A 23415-nucleotide genomic window follows, 5' to 3' on the forward strand; every position below is an offset into this window, starting at 1 on the left:
CTCCAAGAAATCTCTCCTCTCCACTGCCAAATTGTTCACTTTCCATCTCCCAAACTCCCTGGAAAAAAAACAACATGTTCAATATAGAGTTCGGTTTTGAGAACTGCAATAATATTTACATTATTAAGTCTAAAAATAACAAAACAAACTTGGCACATACATTATGAAAAGAAAGGCATTGCCAGCATAGAAAGAAAACCTTGAGGAACCAAAGAATATGGATGTTCAATCCCAGACCCCTACACACATTCTCTCTATTATTATTTGGACAAGATTTGCTCTTTGGACTGATGTTACATTTGACCACATACAAAGTTATTCTACTTCAAAAAACTTCAAGGTATTCATTGGAAACTTTCCCTGTGAAATGACCTTCACAGATACTTGTGTGTACTGCTTGACTTGCAGTGCCACACTTGGTTTAACAGAGAGAGCTTGCTTTGAATTAAAAACCTGAATGTGTTTTGTTTGTCTGACATTTGGCAACAGTACACATTGTAGTCTCAGGGCATTGTGTTTTGAGGATAAAGCTTTGCAAATCAAAGAAAGTGACTTATTGTTTTTGAATATCAATTCAAAGCAGCTCAGTTTACTGGAATAAAACATGCCAATCTCCTTCTTTGTTGTTTGGATTCAGAACAAGATTGCCCAAAGACATTTAAATGGTTAACCTCTAATAGTTTATTTTCATCATGTTGCATTTACGGCAGCTGGAATTTGAACACGAAATACATTGGGGACTAACGATAGCTGAGAGTACCCCATTTTATCATTTTATTTTTGATCTAAGACACTAATGATTGGAATGTTTTGGAGAAGCCCCATGAGTGTCAAGTTAATCACCAGTGGAGCAAAAGCAGAGATAAAACTAACTCAGCAACTTGTAAATGGAGGCTGAACTGTGATTACTGACAGGAAAAGCTTGTACTATAGAAGACTGAGTCTCAATATCTTTCTATCCACTGTTCATTAGTTTTCCATTTTTGGTCATTAACTTAATAATGTCAGAATTTAAATGTTATGAAGGCCCAAGTGGAAACGTTGAAAGATGACCAAAATGATTACGATTCACAATAACAACTCATTGGGATAAAAATGTTAATGTTGCAAATTGCATGGCCATCCAAACCGCAGTCTTCACCGAGAATTACAATTGCTTCTAGGAAAAAGGGATCAAATCTTTTATTTCATATGAGAAGTTAAAACTTTGATCTAGTGGCACTACAGTACAAGCCAGGATCACCAAAGTCAGTATGTTTAATCCTCTAGTGACCATCTGTGTCTGTAAACAATTCTTAAGAAATCAACCAATAGTTGGAGGCTTGTGGCGCAGTGGATAGAGCGTTGGTGTTCGGATCAAGGGAGCACAGGTTCAAACCTCACTGCAGTCAGCATGTCGTTGTGTCCCTGGGCAAGACACTTCACCCTAAAATTGCTCCTGTGGGGATTGCCCACATTATTGAGTATGTAAGTTGCTTTGGATAAAAGCGTCTAACAAATAAAATGTAATGTAATGTAGTTGTTGAGATTAAATGGACTGTTTTTATATAGTGCTATATCAAGTCTTTAAGCCCCCTCAGAGAACTTTATATTAACAAGTCATCATTCACCCATTCACACCCCATTCATATACTGTAGAGCAATGTTCCGCTTGCTCAAGCATGCTAACATTAACAAACATTCACTATTGGCAATGCCATCTGGGAGCAACTCTGAGTTATGTATGTTACCCCAGGAAACATCAACATGTTGACTGCAGGGGCTGGGATCGAACCCACAACATTTTGTTTGAGAGCCAACCCCACCTCACCCATAGTCGCCGAGTTCATGGTAAGTGTTCATTCCTATCACAAAAGCTCTGCCAAAAGCATGGCTAAAAATGCAATATTTCCAATGAAAAATGTGATGTACTGAGGGAGCCACATGGGAATCATGTACATTGTTGAACAGAAGTGATACAATATATAGTCATTCACACTGTGAAGGCCCTTGCTTTTGTTTCTTCAAATATGTCCTGCTAACAGATGCACCTAACCTTTTATGGTGAGGTCCTCCAGACATAAAGTGCACATGTACCCAGGAAGCTGTTTTGCCTGGTCATTTAACTCAATGCCTCTCAAAGTAAAATTCAATGAACTCATTTAGATGAAAGTGCTTCCACTTGCCCCAAGGAGCCAAAGTTACGGTTCATACTCTGACCACTGCTAACCTGCTGTCATAACAAACTGGATAAAATAACCGTGGGCTGAACTCCTTGTGAGTTAAGCAGAACAAGATAAAAAATTCAAGGTTGAAACTGTTTTTTTAGCATAACATTTTCTCTCAGAGTGAGCATTCAGTTTAGGACTTCTGGGTCTGTATCACTGCTTTGCGCTTAAAGGCCATACAATATGAAGTTGTCATTTTAAAGGTGACACCATTTATTTATACTTATCAATTACATTTGAACAACAAATAGATCAATTCCACGACTACTGGCCAGACCTTAAGATTGTGATACAGTCTCCTTAAACCTAAATGTAAGAAAACTTGTGTCGAATAAAGTTTCCAAAGCGATTCATAATCTACACTGAACAAAAATATAAATGCAACACTTTTGTTTTTGCTCCCATTTTTCATGAGATGAACTCAAGGATCTAAAACATTTTCTATATACACAAAATAACCATTTCTCTCAAATATTGTTCACAAATCTGAAAAAATCTGTGATAGTGAGCACTTCTCCTTTGCCGAGATAATCCATCCCACCTCACAGGTGTGGCATATCAAGATGCTGATTAGACAGCATGATTATTGCACAGGTGTGCCTTAGGCAGGCCACAATAAAAGGCCACTCTGAAACGTGCAGTTTTGCTTTATTGGGGGGGTCTGGGGGGATCCGAAAACCAGTCAGGTTTAACCCTAACCCTAACATGTCACCCATCTCCTTTGCATAGAGTTGATCAGGTTGTTGATTGTGGTCTGTGGAATGTTGGTCCACTCCTCTTCAATGGCTGTGCGAAGTTGCTGGATATTGGCAGGAACTGGAACACGCTGTCGTATATGCCGATCCAGAGCATCCCAAACATGCTCAATGGATGACATGTTAGGGTTAGGGTTAGGGTTTAACCATAGGGTTTTCGGACCCCCCCAATAAAGCAAAACTGCACGTTTCAGAGTGGCCTTTTATTGTGGCCAGCCTAAGGCACACCTGTGCAATAATCATGCTGTCTAAACAGCATCTCGATATGCCACACCTGTGAGGTGGGATGGATTATCTCGGCAAAGGAGAAGTGCTCACTATCACAGATTTTTTCAGATTTGTGAACAATATTTGAGAGAAATGGTTATTTTGTGAACATAGAAAATGTTTTAGATCTTTGAGTTCATCTCATGAAAAATGGGAGAAAAAACAAAAGTGTTGCATTTATATTTTTGTTCAGTGTAATTTCCTAGTTTGCTTGCTAATGTTTCCAGGGGAAAGCACAAATCTGACATACATAGAGTATTTGTCACTAATCTACAATGATTGCTGCTTAATGAACACATATTGAATGTTAAAAGGATGCTAATCATGTTGTATATGCAGGCAACAAAATACTTTAACCTGCAGCTAAATTTCATTACTCGGTTAGTTCACAAATTCTCCTTTTCTTTATGTACTTTAATAGAATACCTACTTAAAGAGATGTAAAGTCTCAGCACATAATACGAACATTGCTCTTTAAAATTCTGTGTGGCCAACTGATACAGAAGATAAATGTCATGACCTCCAAGGAGAGACACTAAAAGAGACTCCATTTCAATATTAATGATGAAATTCACATTTTCTCCACAACCTTTGCTAACACATTATGCCACCTGAGTCCTGCCCATTACCTTTTCCTTTCTTATGTTCACAATGTATTGTTATCGTACGTTATATATGCGTTTAAAAGTATGAATATTTGCAGTTGTTTTTTTATGAATACAGTCAATGGATGGATCTATTGGTAAAGCCTGGCTTATCGGTAAGCTCTTCATGAAATGTTTTTTAAGCAAAGCAAGTGATCTCTCAACAGCTTAACCACAGTCATCAGAGTAAGGATAAAGGCAATTTTATAATGTGTTGATAAGTATTGGTTCAAATCAGGATGCAGACGGAACATTTGCTCAACAAATAAGAAAACCCACCCACAGAGAAAAAACCTGTTTCCCCATTTGTAACAAGGACTAATACATCTGTCTTTGCTAAATGAAAACACTCTTTGAAGACCATAACTAGCTTTGAAGACCGTAACTATCTTTGATGATCAAAAAGTAAGACTGTGATATTAGGCCATGGGCAAGATTTCATTTATTTTTTCAAACACTTTCCCTCCATCGCAAATCTGCATAGCAATGAATGTATAAAGAGACATTTATGAAGTCACAGGCAGATATCTCGGATGTAATTATAACTTATCAGTTGTGATTACTTTGAAATTTCTCGAAGAGGCTCAATGAACAGTGCCAATTGTTTACTTCCTGCCTGGCACTGCCCCCAATTTACTCACATAATCACGCGTATATGAGATGAAAGAAACAGGAGGCAACAGGGAAAAAATGCTCCTCTAATAAGACACACCTGCCTTTCAGAAAGTTTTATATATTGTTCAAAGGGCTTCTTATTCGTTTTTAGAAATAACCCAAACATTTTCTTGGTAAACGTTAGAACCAAACAAAGGAGCCACCTAAACATAAACATGATTGATGTCATGATTTAGGCTATGTTTTTGTCAGATTACATAATGTGACAAGAAAATAAACATTCAAAAATGCATTGTTCTATCAGTCAAATGTTGCACTTGTTCTCTCTCCAAAGTGAAACCTTGACTGCGATAATCAGAGTGGCTTGAACAACCTTCCTTGCTTATGATGGATGAAGGGAGTGTGGCCTTTTGAAAGGGTATATATCACATTAAACCAGGAGTAATGAGGACATCTCAAACAACCAGATGTTTGAATGATACACAATGTAAATCCCTGTGCCCACAGAAGTTAGAAGAAGCTGAAGGCGAATATTTCAACGCACATCAATTTACATTTGTCTTATACGTCATCACAAACCGAGGAAACTAATTCACACAAGATTAAGCAGAAACTGTAGGCAGAGAGTGGGAAGTAAACATAATGATGTTAAATGGATATGTGGTAGCCGTTGACCTTTTTGCTGACGCTGTGGTATTCAGACAAAGCCTTTGACTGATCTCTTGCTCAGATAAATGTAGTGTAGCTATTAATCTTCACCTCATTTCATGCCATACAAATAAATGACCTCTTCAAATGGAACACTGTGTCTCTTGAGTTGTGCCTTGCTGCCTTAAAGCACTATTTCAAAGCTGCAGCACGTTCTGTAGGAGAACAGGAATACACAAGGAGGGAGCGTAAAGGAGAGAGGTCGGGGGAGGGGGGGTAAGAGAACAGGTATATAAAGAGTATTCGCAAATCCCCGCTGTCGTTCGTTTTCTTCAGTTATCGCTGGCTGTGATAAGCTAGCCACGTCTTATCTTAAACCCCCGATAGGCCAAATGGTTCGTCCTGAAGGAGAGAGGAGGAAATTAAATGGGTTTCACCACAAAGTTGACTTTAGGGGCTGCAATCCTCCCTAGAACTAGCAAAGTCATTATTATTATCAATTTTGTTGCTCCCTTTCGGCGAGGTACATCAGTTTCATCAGTTTAACACTTTGGATGCTATCATAGTCAAGTTGGTTATAGTTATTGACTTTTCTCTACATTCAAAGAGAACCCATTTATGTTGGCTGTTTTCCTATGTTTGTGGAAAGTAACATGGTAGATTCGAGCTCCAAAATATGCTTGTAATTCACTGCATATCAGAATAAATTCTTATAATTTGAAACCAAAAATAAACACAAACTTTTTGGCCCGCAGCTCCTCACACAAATATGTAATATGTCACTGAATTGTAAAACAAACATCACAAAGTTATATTTGATTATTAAATATTATTATTATATATTTTAATTTATAACTTTAATACCTTATCACCTGAATCTCCTCCTAGAGCACCATTTTGTTTTTTTTAACCAAATATCTCACGGAGGGGCGTGGGGAGTGGCACCTTATTTTCATGTAAAGTAAAAGTAAGAGAATCAGCACTTTGGAAACAGGGCTGAGACAGAGGGGATTATGGGATGCTACAATTAATTATCTGTTTGGCATTTCGAGCCAAACACTTCAGAGACATGTTTTGTATATATCTGAGACCTATAATATATTGATGAAATACAGTATAATAGGGGACCTTTAATGACAACATAACTACAACAGTTAGTGTATGTATTAATTATTTAGAAACAATCAGCTCAAATGCCACAGTATGAGGTTAGGGTTAGCCATTCTTCTGCAGTAAGAAGCACTATTACTGTTTGGTACTTCAAACATTATGTAGCAGAAAATACTCAAGTATCATTTTAAAACCAGAACTATTATTTTAGTATCGTTAGCTTGATGTACTGCTGCAGTTATTTAATTAAAGGTGATAAATACTGTTATTTGACTATCCACATGTATTGGCTGGCATGTGGCCTAACCGTTAAACAGTTAAATAATATCCAATGAGTATAATGAATTTTCACTTTAAAATAATATTAATATTTTGATCTTGTTCCATTAAAAACAATCCAAATGTATTATCAAAATGCAATATGTTCAGAACGTGGCCAGCTGCACATTAACACTCCTGCCTTAACCCTGGTGAATACTGCTGCTTTCCCCTTGGCAATGTTTCCTGTGGACAGGTGGCCGAGGCGGAAGGCCCACATTGTGTTTGCACTGCAAGCAATGAGAATGTGCTGCAGTGAATCCCCAAACAAACACACAGACACAAAAACATGAACCCTCTTTTCTTTTTTTGCTTCAGAGGACTTGTTAAAAATCCTTTCAAATTCAATCAGTGAGAAAGGCGGGAAATTAAGTAGAGGGTTAACGTGGTGTGAATTCATTACCCCATCGTTGCTGAGGTAGCTCAAGAACTGTAACCCCGAAGCACCGATTCTGGTGATCCATCTTCTTCTGTCATTGAGAATTTATTAGGATTTAGCAGAGATCTTGACTACACACGAGGAAGACCAGACCAGAAAATAACATTGTCACTTTCAATCACCTCCGCCCTCTATTCTGCACAGTGAGGTGCCTCTTAACCAACGATGGACATTCAAAAATGATTATTTACAACAAACACAAGCTTAAGATGTCCACTGTTGCTATTGTTCTATCTGAGCAATTCCTTCTGACACTTATTGATGTACATTCCTCAAAAAGACAATGTATAATAGCAACTACTCAGCGCAGAAACTGCTGAGACAATGAGATGTTAGCACGTCCAAATTTGTATCTTCGTAAGACATTAACTGTATTTTCGAACATAATGTGGCTCTTGTAAAGCCATTACAGCTGTCATATACATTTTTTTTTTATTTAAGCTGCTCTAAACCTGTTTTTAAATAAAAAATATCTTTATCTTAAACCTTATCAATAATGTGATACAGTTTGTGTGAATATTATAAGCACTCAGGAAGCAATTTCTCATAATCACAAATCTTGACACTGATTCAATCACTATTAAGCAGTAACTAGGCAGAGTGTGGGAATTGAACGTAATGATGTAATATGGAAATATATTAGTCGCTGACTTTTTTAGATCGTTGCAATAAGTCATTCATATTAACCCTCCTGTTGTCTGAGGGGTAAATCATAACTTTTTTGTTTTACATTCGATTACATTAAGGCTTTATGATATCCTTCACAGTAGACATTTGAACATATCACATTGCTGATCACCACTTTCATTGAATTTTGGATGATGTAGTCAACTCTGTAACACCCATGGTGTTCCCGGTCAAAAATGACCGCCATAAAGAAAAGGAATTAGTAACCACCCGGATCAGATAAAACACACACACACACACACACACACACACAAACACCCAGGCCCACCCCTCCCTACAAGCAGATCATGCAGACTGCGTGGGGCCTCACCTCGCAGAGGGAGCCTTACCTGAATCGCAAATGCGCCGCAATTAGGCACTGCCACAGTGTAGCCGCTGCGAGGCTCCGGCGCTCGAAGTTCACGCGCTTGCTCCACTAGCACCCCCCGAAGTTCGCGATACAGAGGGCCTCATCACATAACTTTGTGTGTTCAAAGTGTCAGAGCGTTTCAGCTGTTTCAGCCAGAGACATGCCGTTTTTTTCCTCTTAAACTACAGAAACGGCAATAAACAACTACATTAAGTTTTTCATTGAGAGGCGTTTACTTATTTCGGTGAAACAAATGTGCGTAACGTTTTAAAAGATGCTGATAGTCTCACCTTGATTCTGGCGCATATAGCTTATCGTTTTCTGTTTGTTTGTTTATAGATCTATTCTCATCCACCATCTTTATTTGTGACGTAAAGAGTGGTAGTCGCATACTTCCGAGTCACTTCCGAGTCACTTCCTTCAGAAACGAAGCAAATATACTTCCAAGCCACGGCTTCGGAAAACAAAGACGAATGGAACAGGCTAACAAGTGTGCCACTCTCTCTAACGGTTTCAACATAAACACCGAAAAATAAATACCTCACGATGTCTATCTAATTATGAACTTGCTTTACTTTCACGGAACACATTTTTGGTGATAACAAATGCAACAAAGTAACATATTTACCAACACATGTTCTACGCCACTACATTTAAATGTGTGCTTTGCTGCGTCGGTTCAGCCAGTCTCTGCAAGGGTTTTTTGAAATTGGTCGTGCGCAAAGCATTGTGGGGATTTGAAGGACGCGAAGTCTACCCATGTGCAGCCTCGAAATTACCCCCAAACCAAGGACGTGGCCTCGGTGGAATTCCAAGTATGCTGGAGATTGGAACAGTCCTTCGGCGGCACTCGATGACGTAGTATCCTTGAAATATTGGCTTTGAAGCCAGTTTCCTCGCGATTGAGAAACGGCCCGTGTAAGAGTCACGTTTCTGAATCGGACACTCTGAATGGATGCAGTCACAGCCAATCGGAGTCTGATTCAGAGGGTTGTTTTTCAGTTCCGTTGTTATGTGTACTTGAACGAGAGCCGGTATAATTCCACGCGCGAAAAAAAAATAAAAGTTGGAATACGTTCTTTTAGTGTTTTGAAAGTAAATTGAGGTATGGCAAAGAAGTTTACTACAGCTGAGGCTTTGGAGCTGATTTTTCAAGGGGACGATGTTGATGAAAATTCTGACGAATCTGCTCAGCATGCCATGTGTGATTGTGGACATGATCATGTGTACTCTTCAAAATTGGCAGGAAAAAATTTAAAAAAGAAAAGTTAGAATCTTCTAATCAGTTCTGATACAATGATAATAAACATGTGCAATTTTCCGTGTTGAAAGTTTCTTTCAATGTTATGGTCAGCAGTTATTTTTTATGAAATAAGTACAAAATTCAAGCTCCTCTTTTTATTTATTTTTTATTTATGGGCAAATATCCCCTATTACGGTACGTCCACACAGCGGCTTTGGAAAAAGCTTGCCGGCGGGCGTGTCTGAAGCTCGACCAACAACCAATCACATGAATCTCCAGCCCTTGACACACAAGCAGCGGTTTGATTGGTTAGAGCTTGTACTTGCATATGATTTGATTGGCTGACGATTCCACCAAAAGCTTTAGAAGATTCAAAAGTTGAACATTGCTCAACTTTTGATTCCTGAGATGCCTAGAAATCTCCGCTTTGCTTCCCACAATGCAGTTCGGCAAAAAGTGAGGCAAAGTGACGTCACCCCATTCAAAGTGAATGGGCAGAAGCATTGAAAGATTTTTTAACGCTGCTGTGTGGACGGGCCGTTATAGTGTATATAAGTCTCTAATGAGTGACATATATCATTAGCTGAGGTTGTGCTGATTTCCGGGATGTGTAAAACTTGATTATATACTGCAAAGAAATTATAATTTATAAGGCAAAACACAAAAATATACAAAAACGGAAATGTCCTATGTGGGTCTCACAGGGTTAAAACATGACCAGTCTAATTTGACCGCAAACACCAAAGTAAGGGGGGGAAAGGAACACAACAGGAGGGTTAAGGGTCTACAGCAGGGGTGCCCAAACTTTTTTGGCTGGTGAGCTACTTTTGAAATGACCAGCTCACCGAGGTCTACCAACCAAAAATAAAATCCCAAATTGCAAGGGTTGCTGAATAACACGTTTTATTTATACATGGGACAACTACAATAGGGCTGCAACAAACAGCTAATTTGATAATCGATTAATCTATCGATTAATGAAACGATTAATCGACTATTCGGACTATTATGCCTTGCACAATTTCTCAAACGCTCTTATTTAGCCATCAACTTTTAGATTTAGCTTGAGGTTGTTTTAGGCATGTGGAAACTAACAATGAAGACAATAAAGATGAATACTTGATTCAAAAATACATATATTATTAAATTAACTAAACAAATTGTGAACAAAATTAAAATTGCTTTTTATTAATTAAATAAATAATATTTCACATCAAAAGAAACAACAATGTTTTAACACATCGTATTAAATAATCTGATGACAGAACTGTAAACAGAATAGCTGAAACTTTAACAAAATAAAGAGTAACTCAGTTACCTCTAATCATTAACCCATGTTTTTATAATTGTGTTAACTCCATGTGTTGCTGCTAGCATACATAACACCTGACGTGGAAACGTTACTCGTGAATGGGGGGGCTACAGAGCTAGGAGAAAGACAGTCGAACCCGGTGCATTCCTCCGTCTGAATGTAGTGCACTTTTGCTAAATGTTTAGGCAAATTGCTCGTGTTACCACCCTTACATGCTAAACACTATTGGCAACGAGTATTGTACACCTCAAGACGGGTAACATTTAACCACACCTTGGAGCGCTTCTCTCCGCCATCTCCTCCGTGTTCCTTTATGTAGCAGCCGTGTGTAAACTGCCCCGCCCCCTCGCACACATACGGGGGAGAGATCTCATATCAATTGGAAAGATCGAAAATACACCGACCATAGACGCATTTGTTTGTCTTTTTGCATGTTAGAAACGAGTTGGCGACACTAAGACTGCGAGATAATGTTTTTGTAGCAATAATACATGACCTTTCTCTTTCTAAACTCGCTACTTGGAGGGAAGTCGCTGTCATTATGCCTTGCGAACACTCCGATAATGCCTCTCCACGTTACCTTTCTTTGGCAGAGCGACGCTTGCTTTACAAATAAGACAAATAATCTTTGAATGTGACATCACAAACAAATATTCTTCCTCCCATTCTGGGTGGAAGTGGTATATTTTTAGCTTTTTGCTCGGTCCCGCACTCATTTGGTTATTTGTCTCTTGTTTGCCTCTTAATTTGAGTTTTCCCGGCACTTGACTGATTTTGTATTGCTTTGCATTCTGGGTTAACAGACTGGAAAGCGATAGGTCGCTTTTTCTGTCAATCAAGTAAACTCCTGAATGAAGTGGCAGTGAGTCCAAGGAAGAAGGGATCAAAACCTGTTTTGTCTATTTTAACCATGATTTTAACGGAGCTGGATTTTTTTTGTATGAATGAATCGCGATCCACCAGCATTGCCCCCGCGGTAGACAGCGGTCGACGTACTGGGCACCTCTGGTCTACAGTCATGCTAGCAGCTCTTTGAGGGTGTTCATAAGCAAAGCCATGCTTGTACGTAGTGATGGCGAGATGAAGCCTTATGAAGCTTTGAAGCTTTCCAGCCAATTGGTTCGCAAAAGGGTTCATCTCATGAGGCTTCATCATGGGCTTCATTTGAACCCAAACCCCCTGTTGGTCAAAGTGTGTAAAAAAGGCAGATTGGACATCTCAACAGTGTGCTCTATCTCATACCGAGTTCCCAATGAGTAAAGCCTTAGAATAACTCTAAACAACGAACATTAAATCATATTTTCATGTTAACAATATTATTTTTATTCCAGTTGAATGATTGTGATTGAAAAGCCTAAGGAGGCTGGTAAACATTGCAAAGAGGGATTTGTATTCCTTAATAATATTCATAAACTTAACCATGTTGCAGCCTAAGAAAGGCTAAACCATATCAAAGAACACATTTATTAACTACATTATCTCATTTAGCTGTAGCTTTTATAAACAACAAAAAAGACGAATTGTTCAGTCATTGAACCAGGGACCCTACGGTTATGAGTCAACTGCTTTCCAGCTGAGCCACAGCACACACACTGAATCTCCCTGACAACACTGGACCATATTTATTCCTGTATTTTTATTCATTTATTTATTCATGTTTTTATTCCTACATTTATTTATGCTTGTATCTATTTATACTTATGACATGTTCCGACCTCTATATAAGTGAGGGTCTGAGCTCTCTTAATTCCATCGTGTCACCGGGCCCGGGCACAGGAGGGGTAATATGGTTGTTATTATACATATATGTGTATATATGAGCGTTGTGGTTCAACGGTTCAACGGATCTGAATGACTTCCTGAAGCAGTCACGTGGTATCGTTTGTCATCGATGACGTCACTGGCCCAAAACGATACAAGCCTCGATACATGTTTCATAAAAAGCTTCATAAAGCATTACTCGACACACGCTCCGAAGCCTCGGCGCAATACGTAACATCACTACTTGTACGTGCTAGCCTGCTGGTATTATCCCAATAGCAATGCTACTGTAACATGCTACTGTTTAGCATGACTTTTAACATGTTTACCATATAAGTGTAAGGGACTATCAAAGTTATTTAATCTTACGAAGGGGAAGTTTAAACATATAAACCCTAACCAGTTAACCACAGATCACAACCTCATTGGGGAGCTATAGAGCAGGTCATGTGATCACCAAAGTCAGTAGTTATGCTTTAGGGACCATGTCTATACATATTTAATGGCAATGAATGTCAGTCTGAAAATGTTTGACCGACATACGGACTGACTCCGCTATCTTTCACTGCATTAGTGTGGCCAAGAACCTGAATCGAGGATAAAAAGGAAATCACGATGAGACTTCCCTCTATTAACAGTGGGGTTATGGCCGCTTTACACATTTTCATCCTCATTATTGAATCAAGTGAGGAAAGCATAACTAGAGAGAAATAGTAAGTTGTATAGGGAGTAAGAACTTAAGCAAAAACTTTTCAACTAATTGTGCTGATTCAAGGGTAAAGGTTTAATGTGTCTCTTGGGACTTTAATACTTGAATACTTAGTTTTCCATATTCTTAATAGTGGCTGAGGAAAAGTGTCCTTAGCACAAACAACTATCGTTTAATACGGTTTCCTCAAATACGACATGGAGCAAAGCAAAGTTGCCAAATCCTCTGAGGGAATTTTAGGAGAGGAGACAAAGAACATCAATGAGAGTAGCAGTGGGATGTTGAGAAGCAGCGCTGAGGGAGTCTGCTATAAAACACTCACCTCAAAGCTCTTCAGAGCACCTGCACACTCCCCTGTGGTTTAGGAAATCTGCTGTTGTTCATCTAACTTGAAGTATCTCTTAAATCAGACAGGAAGCAGCTTTCTTTTGATCAAGTGAAACACAAAGCTGACTTTTCCCACATGCTCAGTTTTCAGAATAAACTAATTGCAGATCATTATCCGTCGTATTTATAAAAATCATTGTGTGTCGAGATGCTTGTTGACACTATTGTTGTTTACTTGTTTCTAACAACCCTTGGGTTATTTCCATCGTTAGTTTTAATTGAGTGTTTATGATAATTTTTGAATCTGTCTAGACAGCATTTTCAGCTACAATTATGTGAGAGTTTTAACTCAATGGATTTCTTTCATTCCTTTTGTGTTTGACCTTAGAGGAATATCCCACACAATGTATGGAACAACAATAGTTTTTTTCAACAAAGAATTTTGAATTGAAGTATCGATATCTGTCTAGAATCAAAGGTTACATAATCACATCATTTCGATTCACTGCAATTTTACTCAAAAAATTAACTACATTTACAAAAGTGAACAACAGGTATTAAAGAACACTTGGAAGTAGGGATTAAAGCCATACAATTGTCAGTAAAATGTTTTACTTATGTATTATTTGATTGTATAGAGGTCTATTATTTTCTTATAGACGTCTTTACAATTAGATTTATTCTTGCAATAAGTGAAGCCGCCCCCTGGCGCTTCATTCGCCAAGAATTGCAATTCATTGCAATTAATTCATTGCAATGCAAGTTTAAAGCTGAGCCTCCATTATCAGACCTGTAGATTGCCACTTATAGTGAAGCAGTTAACATTAGCAATGGCTGCTGGCATCCTAATATGACCAATGCAGTTTTTGCTTAAAACCAAGTATCAACTCATGTTCATGTTACTTTGCAGCTCTAATACGTTTCACACACTTTCCCTTACTGCTGCTTAAATCACTGATGCATTGAAAGGTTCGTCCTTTTCTGTGAAACCCAAGAACAAAAAGATAATTCTGCTTTCATTCATATGCAGCTTGCTGAGATGTGAGCATCCTCTATTTGTTTGTACATGTGTTTTAGAGCGTGATTTTGAAATGTTACGACCTCCAACACAAAGCAGGAGCATAGCTATGAAGTTTGGCCGTCTTGGAAGGATATTGAAGGGGACCAACTCTCTTTAATAAAATATCCCACACTGAATATTGTATGAGCCAGCTCCAGGTGTAGGCTCCCAAAATCATCATCACCACATTTCACTCTCCCAACACATCCACTGAAAGAGAGCTATTATGTGCCAAAGCAGAAAAAAACAGAAGCTTACCCACAGCCGTATCTCTTCTGTCTTTGTCAGATTTCTTTCTAAAAATCGAATGGGACTGAATCCAAGTGAATACAATTTAGGAAGATTTACAGGCTATTTACTTTTTAAGTTCGTTTTTTCTTTTAATATCATCGCTATTAATCAATGCCGCATTGAGGTGATCTAGAGAGCCTCAAACACAGCCTTGCAGCTGACAGAAACCTCTCGGGGGATTCTGTGATAATGCAGAGTAATAAGTACTAAGAGCTCACTAATCACTTGGCCACATGATAAGACCATTAATCTTGCCGCCCATGCAGCTCAGCTCCGAAGGATCTCTGCTTTTTTAGCCAGAGAGCAAAATATTAAAAAGCTTTAACGCGGCAACCGATCACTGAAGTCATAAAGCATGCTTGCACAGATCCATCGATGTCAGGAACCCATGTCTGTCTATTTCCAGGAGCCTGGACAACATCCTGCTAAATGACGACAGATATGATTCATGACACTATCCCTGCTTATTTGGAGGCATGCCGATACCTCGGACTGTGTTGCTGTCATGACCAATCATAATTTTTTTCCGCTGCTAATCAACATATTTCATTTGACCACCTGATCAGGTTACTCCCTGAGGGTTTGCAATACAGCTGAAAGTAATCTACAGCCAGCAACATTAAATATCCGTCCCAGCATGTCCCAGATGATGTGAACACAGACTGTGGGAAACCTTTTCAGCATGACAGCACAGGCCAAATAATGCCGTCTGCCTACTGAATAACCATGAATAGGGTTTTTCATATTTTACACTGTTGTGCATCAAATATGCAGCTGTATTGAATTTTGATGTTACAGAAAAAGAAAGGAAAAGCAATGTACCGTTAATAAAAGCCTTCTGCAGCTTTGGATCTACTGTCAGTCTACAGTAGTGTTCAGTTGTTAGGATAAAATGCCTTTGGATTGACCTTGTCTTCCATTTTATAAGTTTCCTAACTGTTTTACAGCAGATGTACATACCTAAGTTAATTCAACCAAGACAAATGAAAGTTCACTCCCTTCCCTCTTCGTCTCTATAATTTTATTCAACTTCACCTGATTTAACTGCGATGCATTTCATTGCAAGCAATTTGGTTTCCACTAGACTGCTTTAATAAGGGTAAGGTAGGGACATGTTCAGGGTGGGGTTCATGGTTCATATTAATTATGAGGACCGCTCTTAATTTATATTTTGTCTGAACACTCACAAACAGCTGGGTGTTGATTGGATGGTGATACTATATTCAGTTTTAATGAAAAACATCCAGATATGTCTTTCAATGTCCTAAAAAGATACTGAATCATTAGATTTATATTTGCAAACCCTATACTGAATACATACTGTATACTCCCCCAAATATATACTGGAGGTACTCAGCCTTCTGGCAACTATAGTTGTTATCAGTTAACTGGGTCATGGCTGAGCTTACTGCATTTAAAGGAATAGTTTCAACTTTTGGGAAATATAAGTTATGCCCGATCAGACATATTAGCGCATATTAGCAACCTTGGGAAGCTTAATGTTACTGTTTGTAAAGAGAGTCATGCTTGCCGTTTTTGTGATGTGTTGTTGTTGCAGCAGCAATATATAGATTAATTTTGTATGATTTAACCGGTACATTTTATCAGTTCGCGATAGCAATGTCAGTTGTTAGAAAATATATGCAGTCCGCAAGTATTACTTGTTCATCTTATGCTAAACACGGCTGAGCATGCTAGCTCACACACCTAGACTAGATTTAAAGGGGACCTATCATGCAAAATTTACTTTTTGATGTCTTCTATACATAAATATGTGTCCTCGATGTGTCAGGGATTAAAAACGGGCGACGATGAGCGGATACATATTTGCTGCCGATATGACGTTATATCGGCGGCGTACCCACAGCAAGTTGCCATCAGAAACAATGCCTGAGGTGTTTTGGACATAATCCCGTCTTTGTTTACATTAGCAAGCCTCGCTAACACTCAGAGCTAACCTGTACTGCAGAGCACATTTCTTTTAAAAAGCAGGAAATAAAAAAAGGAATTCACCTTGTGATAAACCTACAAGAGAAAAAGCATTTGAGCTCCATACTGTTTCAGAAATAATCCTTGATGTGGTTTAGAACAGGATGGCGTTTTATCACAGCAGAAATTAAGGCATGGCTACAATGGGTGATCTGCTTGGTATTTTAAGCAAAAAACTTAACAGACATGTTTTGTATAGGTATGGCCCTACAATATATTTTGCCAATATAGGTCCTCTTTAAGATTAGAGGGATTCACAATGAAGTGACCGATCATATTATGGACCAAACCCTTGAGTTCTGAAGTTTGGCTGTCGCCATCTCAGTTTTTGGCCTCCGGGAACTTGGTTTTTGACTATAGATTTGGAAGCTAATATAATTGTAGACTACAACACAGATGTTTAGGCGACTGATACGTTAACATTAACTTTCCAAAACTGAAAACACACCATCAAAGAGTAAAAGTTCTAAGACAAAAACATATATAATTCTTAACCACATGGTCACACCCTGAACATACCCTGCTTTACTGCAATTATACTTTACATTTTACCAAAGTTTACAAAAATGAACACCAGGCTGTTTTAAAACACATTAAAAAATAAACAAAAATTGTAACTGACATAATAAATCAAATTAGAAGTAGGTTCATTTTGTCATATACTTCTATACAATTGGAATTATCATTACAACAAGAGAAGTTACACTACTGCATTGGCTTCCTCTTGCAGGCCCACAGGTTGCCGCTATGAGTGAAGAATGTAATGTTAGCTGAGGCTGCTGACATCTTAATATGAATACTGCAGTTGTTGCTAATCTGTAAAATCAACTGTTTGTTCATGTTAATTGACCCTAAACTACACTACACTGCAACTAGTGCTTGTGATTATAGGCTATCGCTGAGGACAAAATACTGTGACCTTGTGAGTTATACTAATCTAAATATGTAAACACATAACCATAATCATATTATTAGAGAGGGGCCTGTCCTGGATCTCAAAAAAGCTTACAAATGCAAGATATAAATATGCAGTTTGTTATGTCAACAAACATACAGAAACATCGAGAGCAGATTATATGGCTGAAAAGCTCCTTCATAATGATGTGACTGGATTCTGGAAGGAGGTGAGAGCTCTGAACAGGGCCAGTACGTCGTTACCATGTACCATAGTATCTGGAGCCGATAACATAGCTGAGTTGTGGAGGCAACATTACTCTACTATACTTAATTGTGTTAAAAGTGACCCCTACAAAGTTGATAATGTTGTGAAAAGTGACACAGTGGGAATCACAGCTAATGAGGTTTATCGAGCAATTGCACAGCTAGCTGATAACAAAGCAAGCGGCTCTGACCGAATCACTGCAGAAGGTTGCAGTTCTTCTTGCCATTTGTTTTACCGGACTCATGGTGTGTTGCCGGACTCCATGTTGACTGTTACTTTGGTCCCTGTCATTAAGGACAAAGCGGGCAAGGTAGGGAGCTTGGATAATTATAGACCAATTGCTCTAGCCAGTGTGTTATCCAAAGTCCTGGAAATAATTTTGTTGGATAGACTATGTTCTTATTTATGTACCTCAGATAACCAGTTTGGCTTCAAGGCTGGTACTGAGCTATGCATCTATGCTTTGAAGGAAATGGTAGAAACATATAGAAGACACAATTCCTGTGCTCTGATTGGTTTTATTGATGCCTCTAAGGCTTTTGACTGAGTTAACCATCATAAACTGTTTTTAAAATTGAGACAAGTGGGGGTACCCAACAGTATAATTAGGATCCTGGCTTATTGGTATGCCAAACAGAGCATGCGGATAAAATGGGGGAATGCAGTCTCGGCGCCATTTGGTGTTAGTAATGGAGTCCGCCATGGGGGGCTCCTCTCACCATGCCTTTTTAATATCTATATGAATTATCTATCAGATGATTTACGTGTCTGTAAAACAGGATGTGTGACTGGTAATGTGATTGTAAACCATCTTATGTATGCCGATGATTTAGCTATTGTTTCTCCTAGCAGTGCTGGATTTCAACAGTTGCGAAATGTATGTTCTGATTATGGAGTCAAATTTGACATTAAATACAATGCTAAGAAGAGCGCTGTAATGATCTGCAGAGCAAAAGGGGATAAGAACCTTTGTTTTCCAACATTCTATCTATCAGGACAGGTGCTGTCTGTTTGCTGTAACACTAAGTATCTGGGACACATCATCACAGATGAAATGGCTGATGATGATTACATGTATAGACAGCGGTGTATCTTATATACACAAGCTAACATGTTGGCTAGAAAATTCTCTTGGTGTTCAGATAAGGTTAAGGTGTACCTCTTTAGAGCGTATTGCACTCCTCTCTATAATGCCCCCTTGTGGGTCAAGTTTAAGAAGACGAGCCTCCAGAAGCTCAAGGTTGCATAATGATTGTTTGCGTATACTACTGCTTAGAAAACCAAGATGGTACAGTGCAAGTTAAATGTTTTGAAATGCACGAGTCAACACGTTCCATGCTCTCTTGAGAAATCTGATGTACAAATTCATCTGTCGATTGAATGTTTCTCATAACTCTGTCATTATGCTGCTTTCAAATCCGTGTCTGAGTGCTGTACGATACCAGTCACACCTGTGGACACATTGGTATAACTGCCTTTTTTATTTATATTTGAGTGTTGTATGTCTTTTAATAATGGACCGAGAGTGTCTTTAATAAAAGCTGATGATAATGATGATTATGCATGTGGCAGTTATTTACACACAGACGATCTTTCTAAGGACAACCATGGTGACAGTTTGATGTGGCTGCTGGGAGATTTGTCATGCATATACAAGGAGCAGTGATATAGTAGGAGTTTAAAGTGGCCCTTCATCCTGCTGTCACGACTCACCTGTATATCTTGTATCTGGTGGAGAAGCCTTGCCGGTTCTTCTCCACAAAGTCAATGTACTCTGGGGAGTGGTGGAAAGGCCCTTTATCAGACAGGAGCCAGTCCAGGGGGCCCCCGGGCTTGTCATTGGGGAGGCTGGCTGTCGCTCCTGCTGCTGTTACTGAAGACCGTAAACACACCCAGCAGTGAAGGCTCAGGCTGAGGACGCCCCATAGAGCCATCAGAGAGGGAAGGAGCGAAGGAGGAGTGAGGGTGGTGATGGTGGAGGGGAGGAGGGCCGGGGTTCAGCAGCCAAAGCCACTTGTCGTTAGTTGGCTCCTCCACTGGGATGACCGGGGGACCTGCATCACCTCAACGCCCCCCGAACACCTACACACAAAGGTTCGGATAAGTATACATAAAAACACCCTCTTACAAAATAGAAAGCCACAGAGAAAGATAAAATGTACAATATTTCAAACTTTAGCAGCAGCATGATGTGCAGCTAGTTGTATGAATTGTAATTTCTTTAAAAAAAATATATTGTCATGTGATAAGGAATTGAACATTTTACTAGTGACTCAAGAAAAAACCTCTTCAACAGCTTAAATGCTGCTGCTTTTCTCGGTTATTCTATCATTTGTATTGCACATTTTGCATTTAATACCTTAATTATAGGCAGTTTTTATTAATGGAACCAAACGCAGCATGTGAATCCGACACTTTTAAATATCACATTGACATTTTCAATAATGTCATCTTCTTTTTATGGTTGTGACCAAGCAAAAAAATACAGAGCTATGTTTTCATATTAGCATGTCATGCACTGGTCTACTAATTTAGAGCAAATTGGGTCTTGATCAAAGAGCAAAGTCTTCCAAAACCATTTGTTGCGTTTACATAACCAAGCAGTTTTGTTTGGATTCACAGCATTAACCACATTTGCTGGTATTTGTATGTTGATGTGTGCTGTCTGTAGAATTCTCAGTGTGACAGAGACTATGTAATGGTGTTGCATGTAAATGGATGTTTTTAGTTACCGTTGATTGTGTGTTCATGCCCAGGGACTCCCGATGGACATGAGATAGATGGTACCGGCAGAAATCACATTTCTTTTTTTGATTTATGCTTGCTTTTACAGGGTCTGTCTTGAAAAAGAATCATACTAATGTTTATTAATGTGACTGTGTTAAGTTGCAAATGAGACTGGGGTCTTATACTGTATGTCACACAAATTGTTAAATATGCAGACATGACGCACAACATGTCCTTTAAAGTGGCTTGCTAAAGTATTCACACCCCTTCCCATAACTCAGGCTTATGCACAACCTCACTGTTTTTTGATCACTCAAAGTGCTTGAATTGGGGAACCTATTGTTCACAATCCAGACACATTCACTGGCAATGGCCAAACATAGCAAAAGTGGATTCCTGGAAACTGTATTGTAGAACATGATGTAAATTTGAATGAAAGTAGGAGCAATGCAAGAGATCTGACTCAATATCATGACAAATCAATATTTCTTGATTTTCTTCTTCCTACCTTTTATTTATTTGTTTAAAAAGACAAACTCATATTGTTACAAAAAGTATAAAAACAAAAAAAACAACAAAGAAACACGCCTGAGATTGAACAAAAAAATAAATATATAATAGGACAGAGCCTTTTCTGCATGACAACACAGACCAACTATTGCAGTGTGCCTAATCATGAATAGTCTTTTCATTAATCATTTTGTCCACTGTGTGCACTCATATCAAATATATATGTATAATATTCTATTGATTTTACACTTCAAAAATGGAAAGAAAAAACCTCTTCAGCTACGAACCCCAGTGTTAACATGACTCTTATCACTGATAGATAAAACGCCCTTGCAATGACCTTGTCCTGAAGTTTAATCTGTTCATAAACCACATAATACAACAGATTTACATTAACAAGTTTTTTCAGCCTCGACAGATGAAAGTTCACTCCCTTTTTCTCCTGGTCTCCATCATTTAATGTGAATTCACCTGATTTAATGGAAGTGCATTTGATTGCATGCAAGCAATATCATTTCCAATAAAGTGCTTTAATAAGGGCCACGTCGTAGATTATTTTAGGTGGGCTTAAGGTTGCTGAAGATCGTGATTCACGTGAATTATAAAGGCCCCCCTCTCTAAAAAACAAAGAGTGGAAATATTGTACTGTGGAACATGATGTAGAACCGAATAACACCGCCAACAATTTGAGAAATCAATGAGTTCAATGCTCCAGGGCATGCTGGGAGACTTCCCTACTCTCAAACCTTGGGTTACTGCAATATCAATCAATATAAGCTAACACTATCTGCTTGACTCTAACAAACACTCAAATATTCTTCCTCCATTGTCATTTTCAACATGGTGTTTTAAAACGAAACATTGAACATTTTATGAGAAAAAAAGTAAAAGACAATTATTTTGACATTTTATAAAACTGAAGATGATTTGTAAAAAAATGAATCAATGATTGATCCATAATAAAATAAACTGCCCGACAAAACTAAAATTGGTTTTCTCAAGGGCTGCTGGTGAAATGAGTCATCAAATAAATCCAAGCACTTTAAAGTTAAATGCGCTGTGATGTGCTCTGAATCAATCTTTCTTCTTTGAGGATAGAACAATTTAACACTTTTGCTCTGATTCATCACTTCCATCCTTCCCTCCTACCACAATAACTTTATTTTGGTAAAAGGGGAATTTTTTTACATGCCGGTGATTAATAATGAAACACATAGCTGTTGCAGTCATACTTTGTGAATAAATAGTTTTGCCTCTAAGTGTGAATTCATTACGTTAAGTCTAATTGCTGTGCAGCTGTTTTGAAAATTGTACTCAACTTCCTTTGACACTCACTTTTTTCTAACAAGCAACAAAAGTTGTACCTCAAATGCTAATTGTTTTAAGTAAAGTACTCATGCACACACACACTCACCCAGTCACACTTTTGTTGGTGAAATAAAAAGTCGCTGTTGCTGTGTTTTATGTATGTCCAACTACCTGCTGTTCAGACTGCTGTCCAGGGCTTACAATTGTCTCCATCACCATCTTGAGACCTGTCAATCATCTCCCCCTGCTGTTACACACTCCTTTGCTCTGTGTGCGTGTGCGTGTGCGTGTGTGTGTGTGTTTGTGTGTGTGGGGATGGTTTGAGTCCCATTACAGTATTCTGATGACAATCTGTCAAGTTAACTCAGCCATTTGGCCATGTGTGTGGGTGTGTGTGCACATGTGCGTTTCAGAAATCATTACTCTCAGAAAACACAGCAGACAGAATGGGATGAGGGCACAACAGCCGGAGGTGGATAGAGAGAGATTTAAAATGTAACAATAAAAACAATATTACATTCCTCTTGCATGCTTGAATCATCAATAATTAGCCCTATTGCTGCCTATTTTTGTGGATGCATATCATATTTTTAAATAACACCTGATGAGCTGTTATTTTAGAAATCAATTTCAGGCCGACATTTCTGTCATTGCTCCCAGGACTCGGCCTGCCTGACCTCGGTGTGTGTGTCTGTGTGTGTGTACATACACTATCATTAGGTTTTAGTTTGCTATTATGATAATAGGATTTCATTGGCAATAGAGCGCTGCAGGAATGAGTCCCAGATCACGGAAATTAGTTAACATTTTAACATGTCCTTTTTTTTTATTGGGTTTGAGATATTTCAATATCCTTATTGACAAGTTGCAGAGTTACCACAACGTTTGTGGAGTCACCAACAACTTCATTGTGACTGCGTTTGCATGATCTTTGTGAATCGGAATGTTTTTTGCATTGAGGCTATTGCATAGAAGAG

At 38.6% G+C, this 23415-nt stretch overlaps 1 protein-coding gene across 3 annotated transcripts in view; it reads right to left on the reverse strand.

Annotated features, from left to right (window-relative positions):
• The window catches only part of LOC307022916 (BMP/retinoic acid-inducible neural-specific protein 3-like), a 67588-nt gene that overhangs the window by 27848 nt on the left and 16325 nt on the right, over positions 1-23415 (reverse strand). For all 3 annotated transcript variants that reach the window (XM_079655848.1, XM_079655849.1, XM_079655850.1), the window contains 2 exons: positions 19607-19975; positions 1-58 (listed from right to left, as the gene is read on the reverse strand). The exon at positions 1-58 is cut by the window's left edge and continues 133 nt beyond it. In XM_079655848.1, the coding sequence (XP_079511974.1) occupies positions 1-58; positions 19607-19827 (279 nt within the window). In that variant the 5' untranslated portion in view covers positions 19828-19975. The remainder of the gene's footprint in view (positions 59-19606; positions 19976-23415) is intronic.

This window comes from Notothenia rossii (assembly GCF_949606895.1).
Source record: "Notothenia rossii genome assembly, chromosome: 1".
NCBI lineage: Eukaryota > Metazoa > Chordata > Actinopteri > Perciformes > Nototheniidae > Notothenia > Notothenia rossii.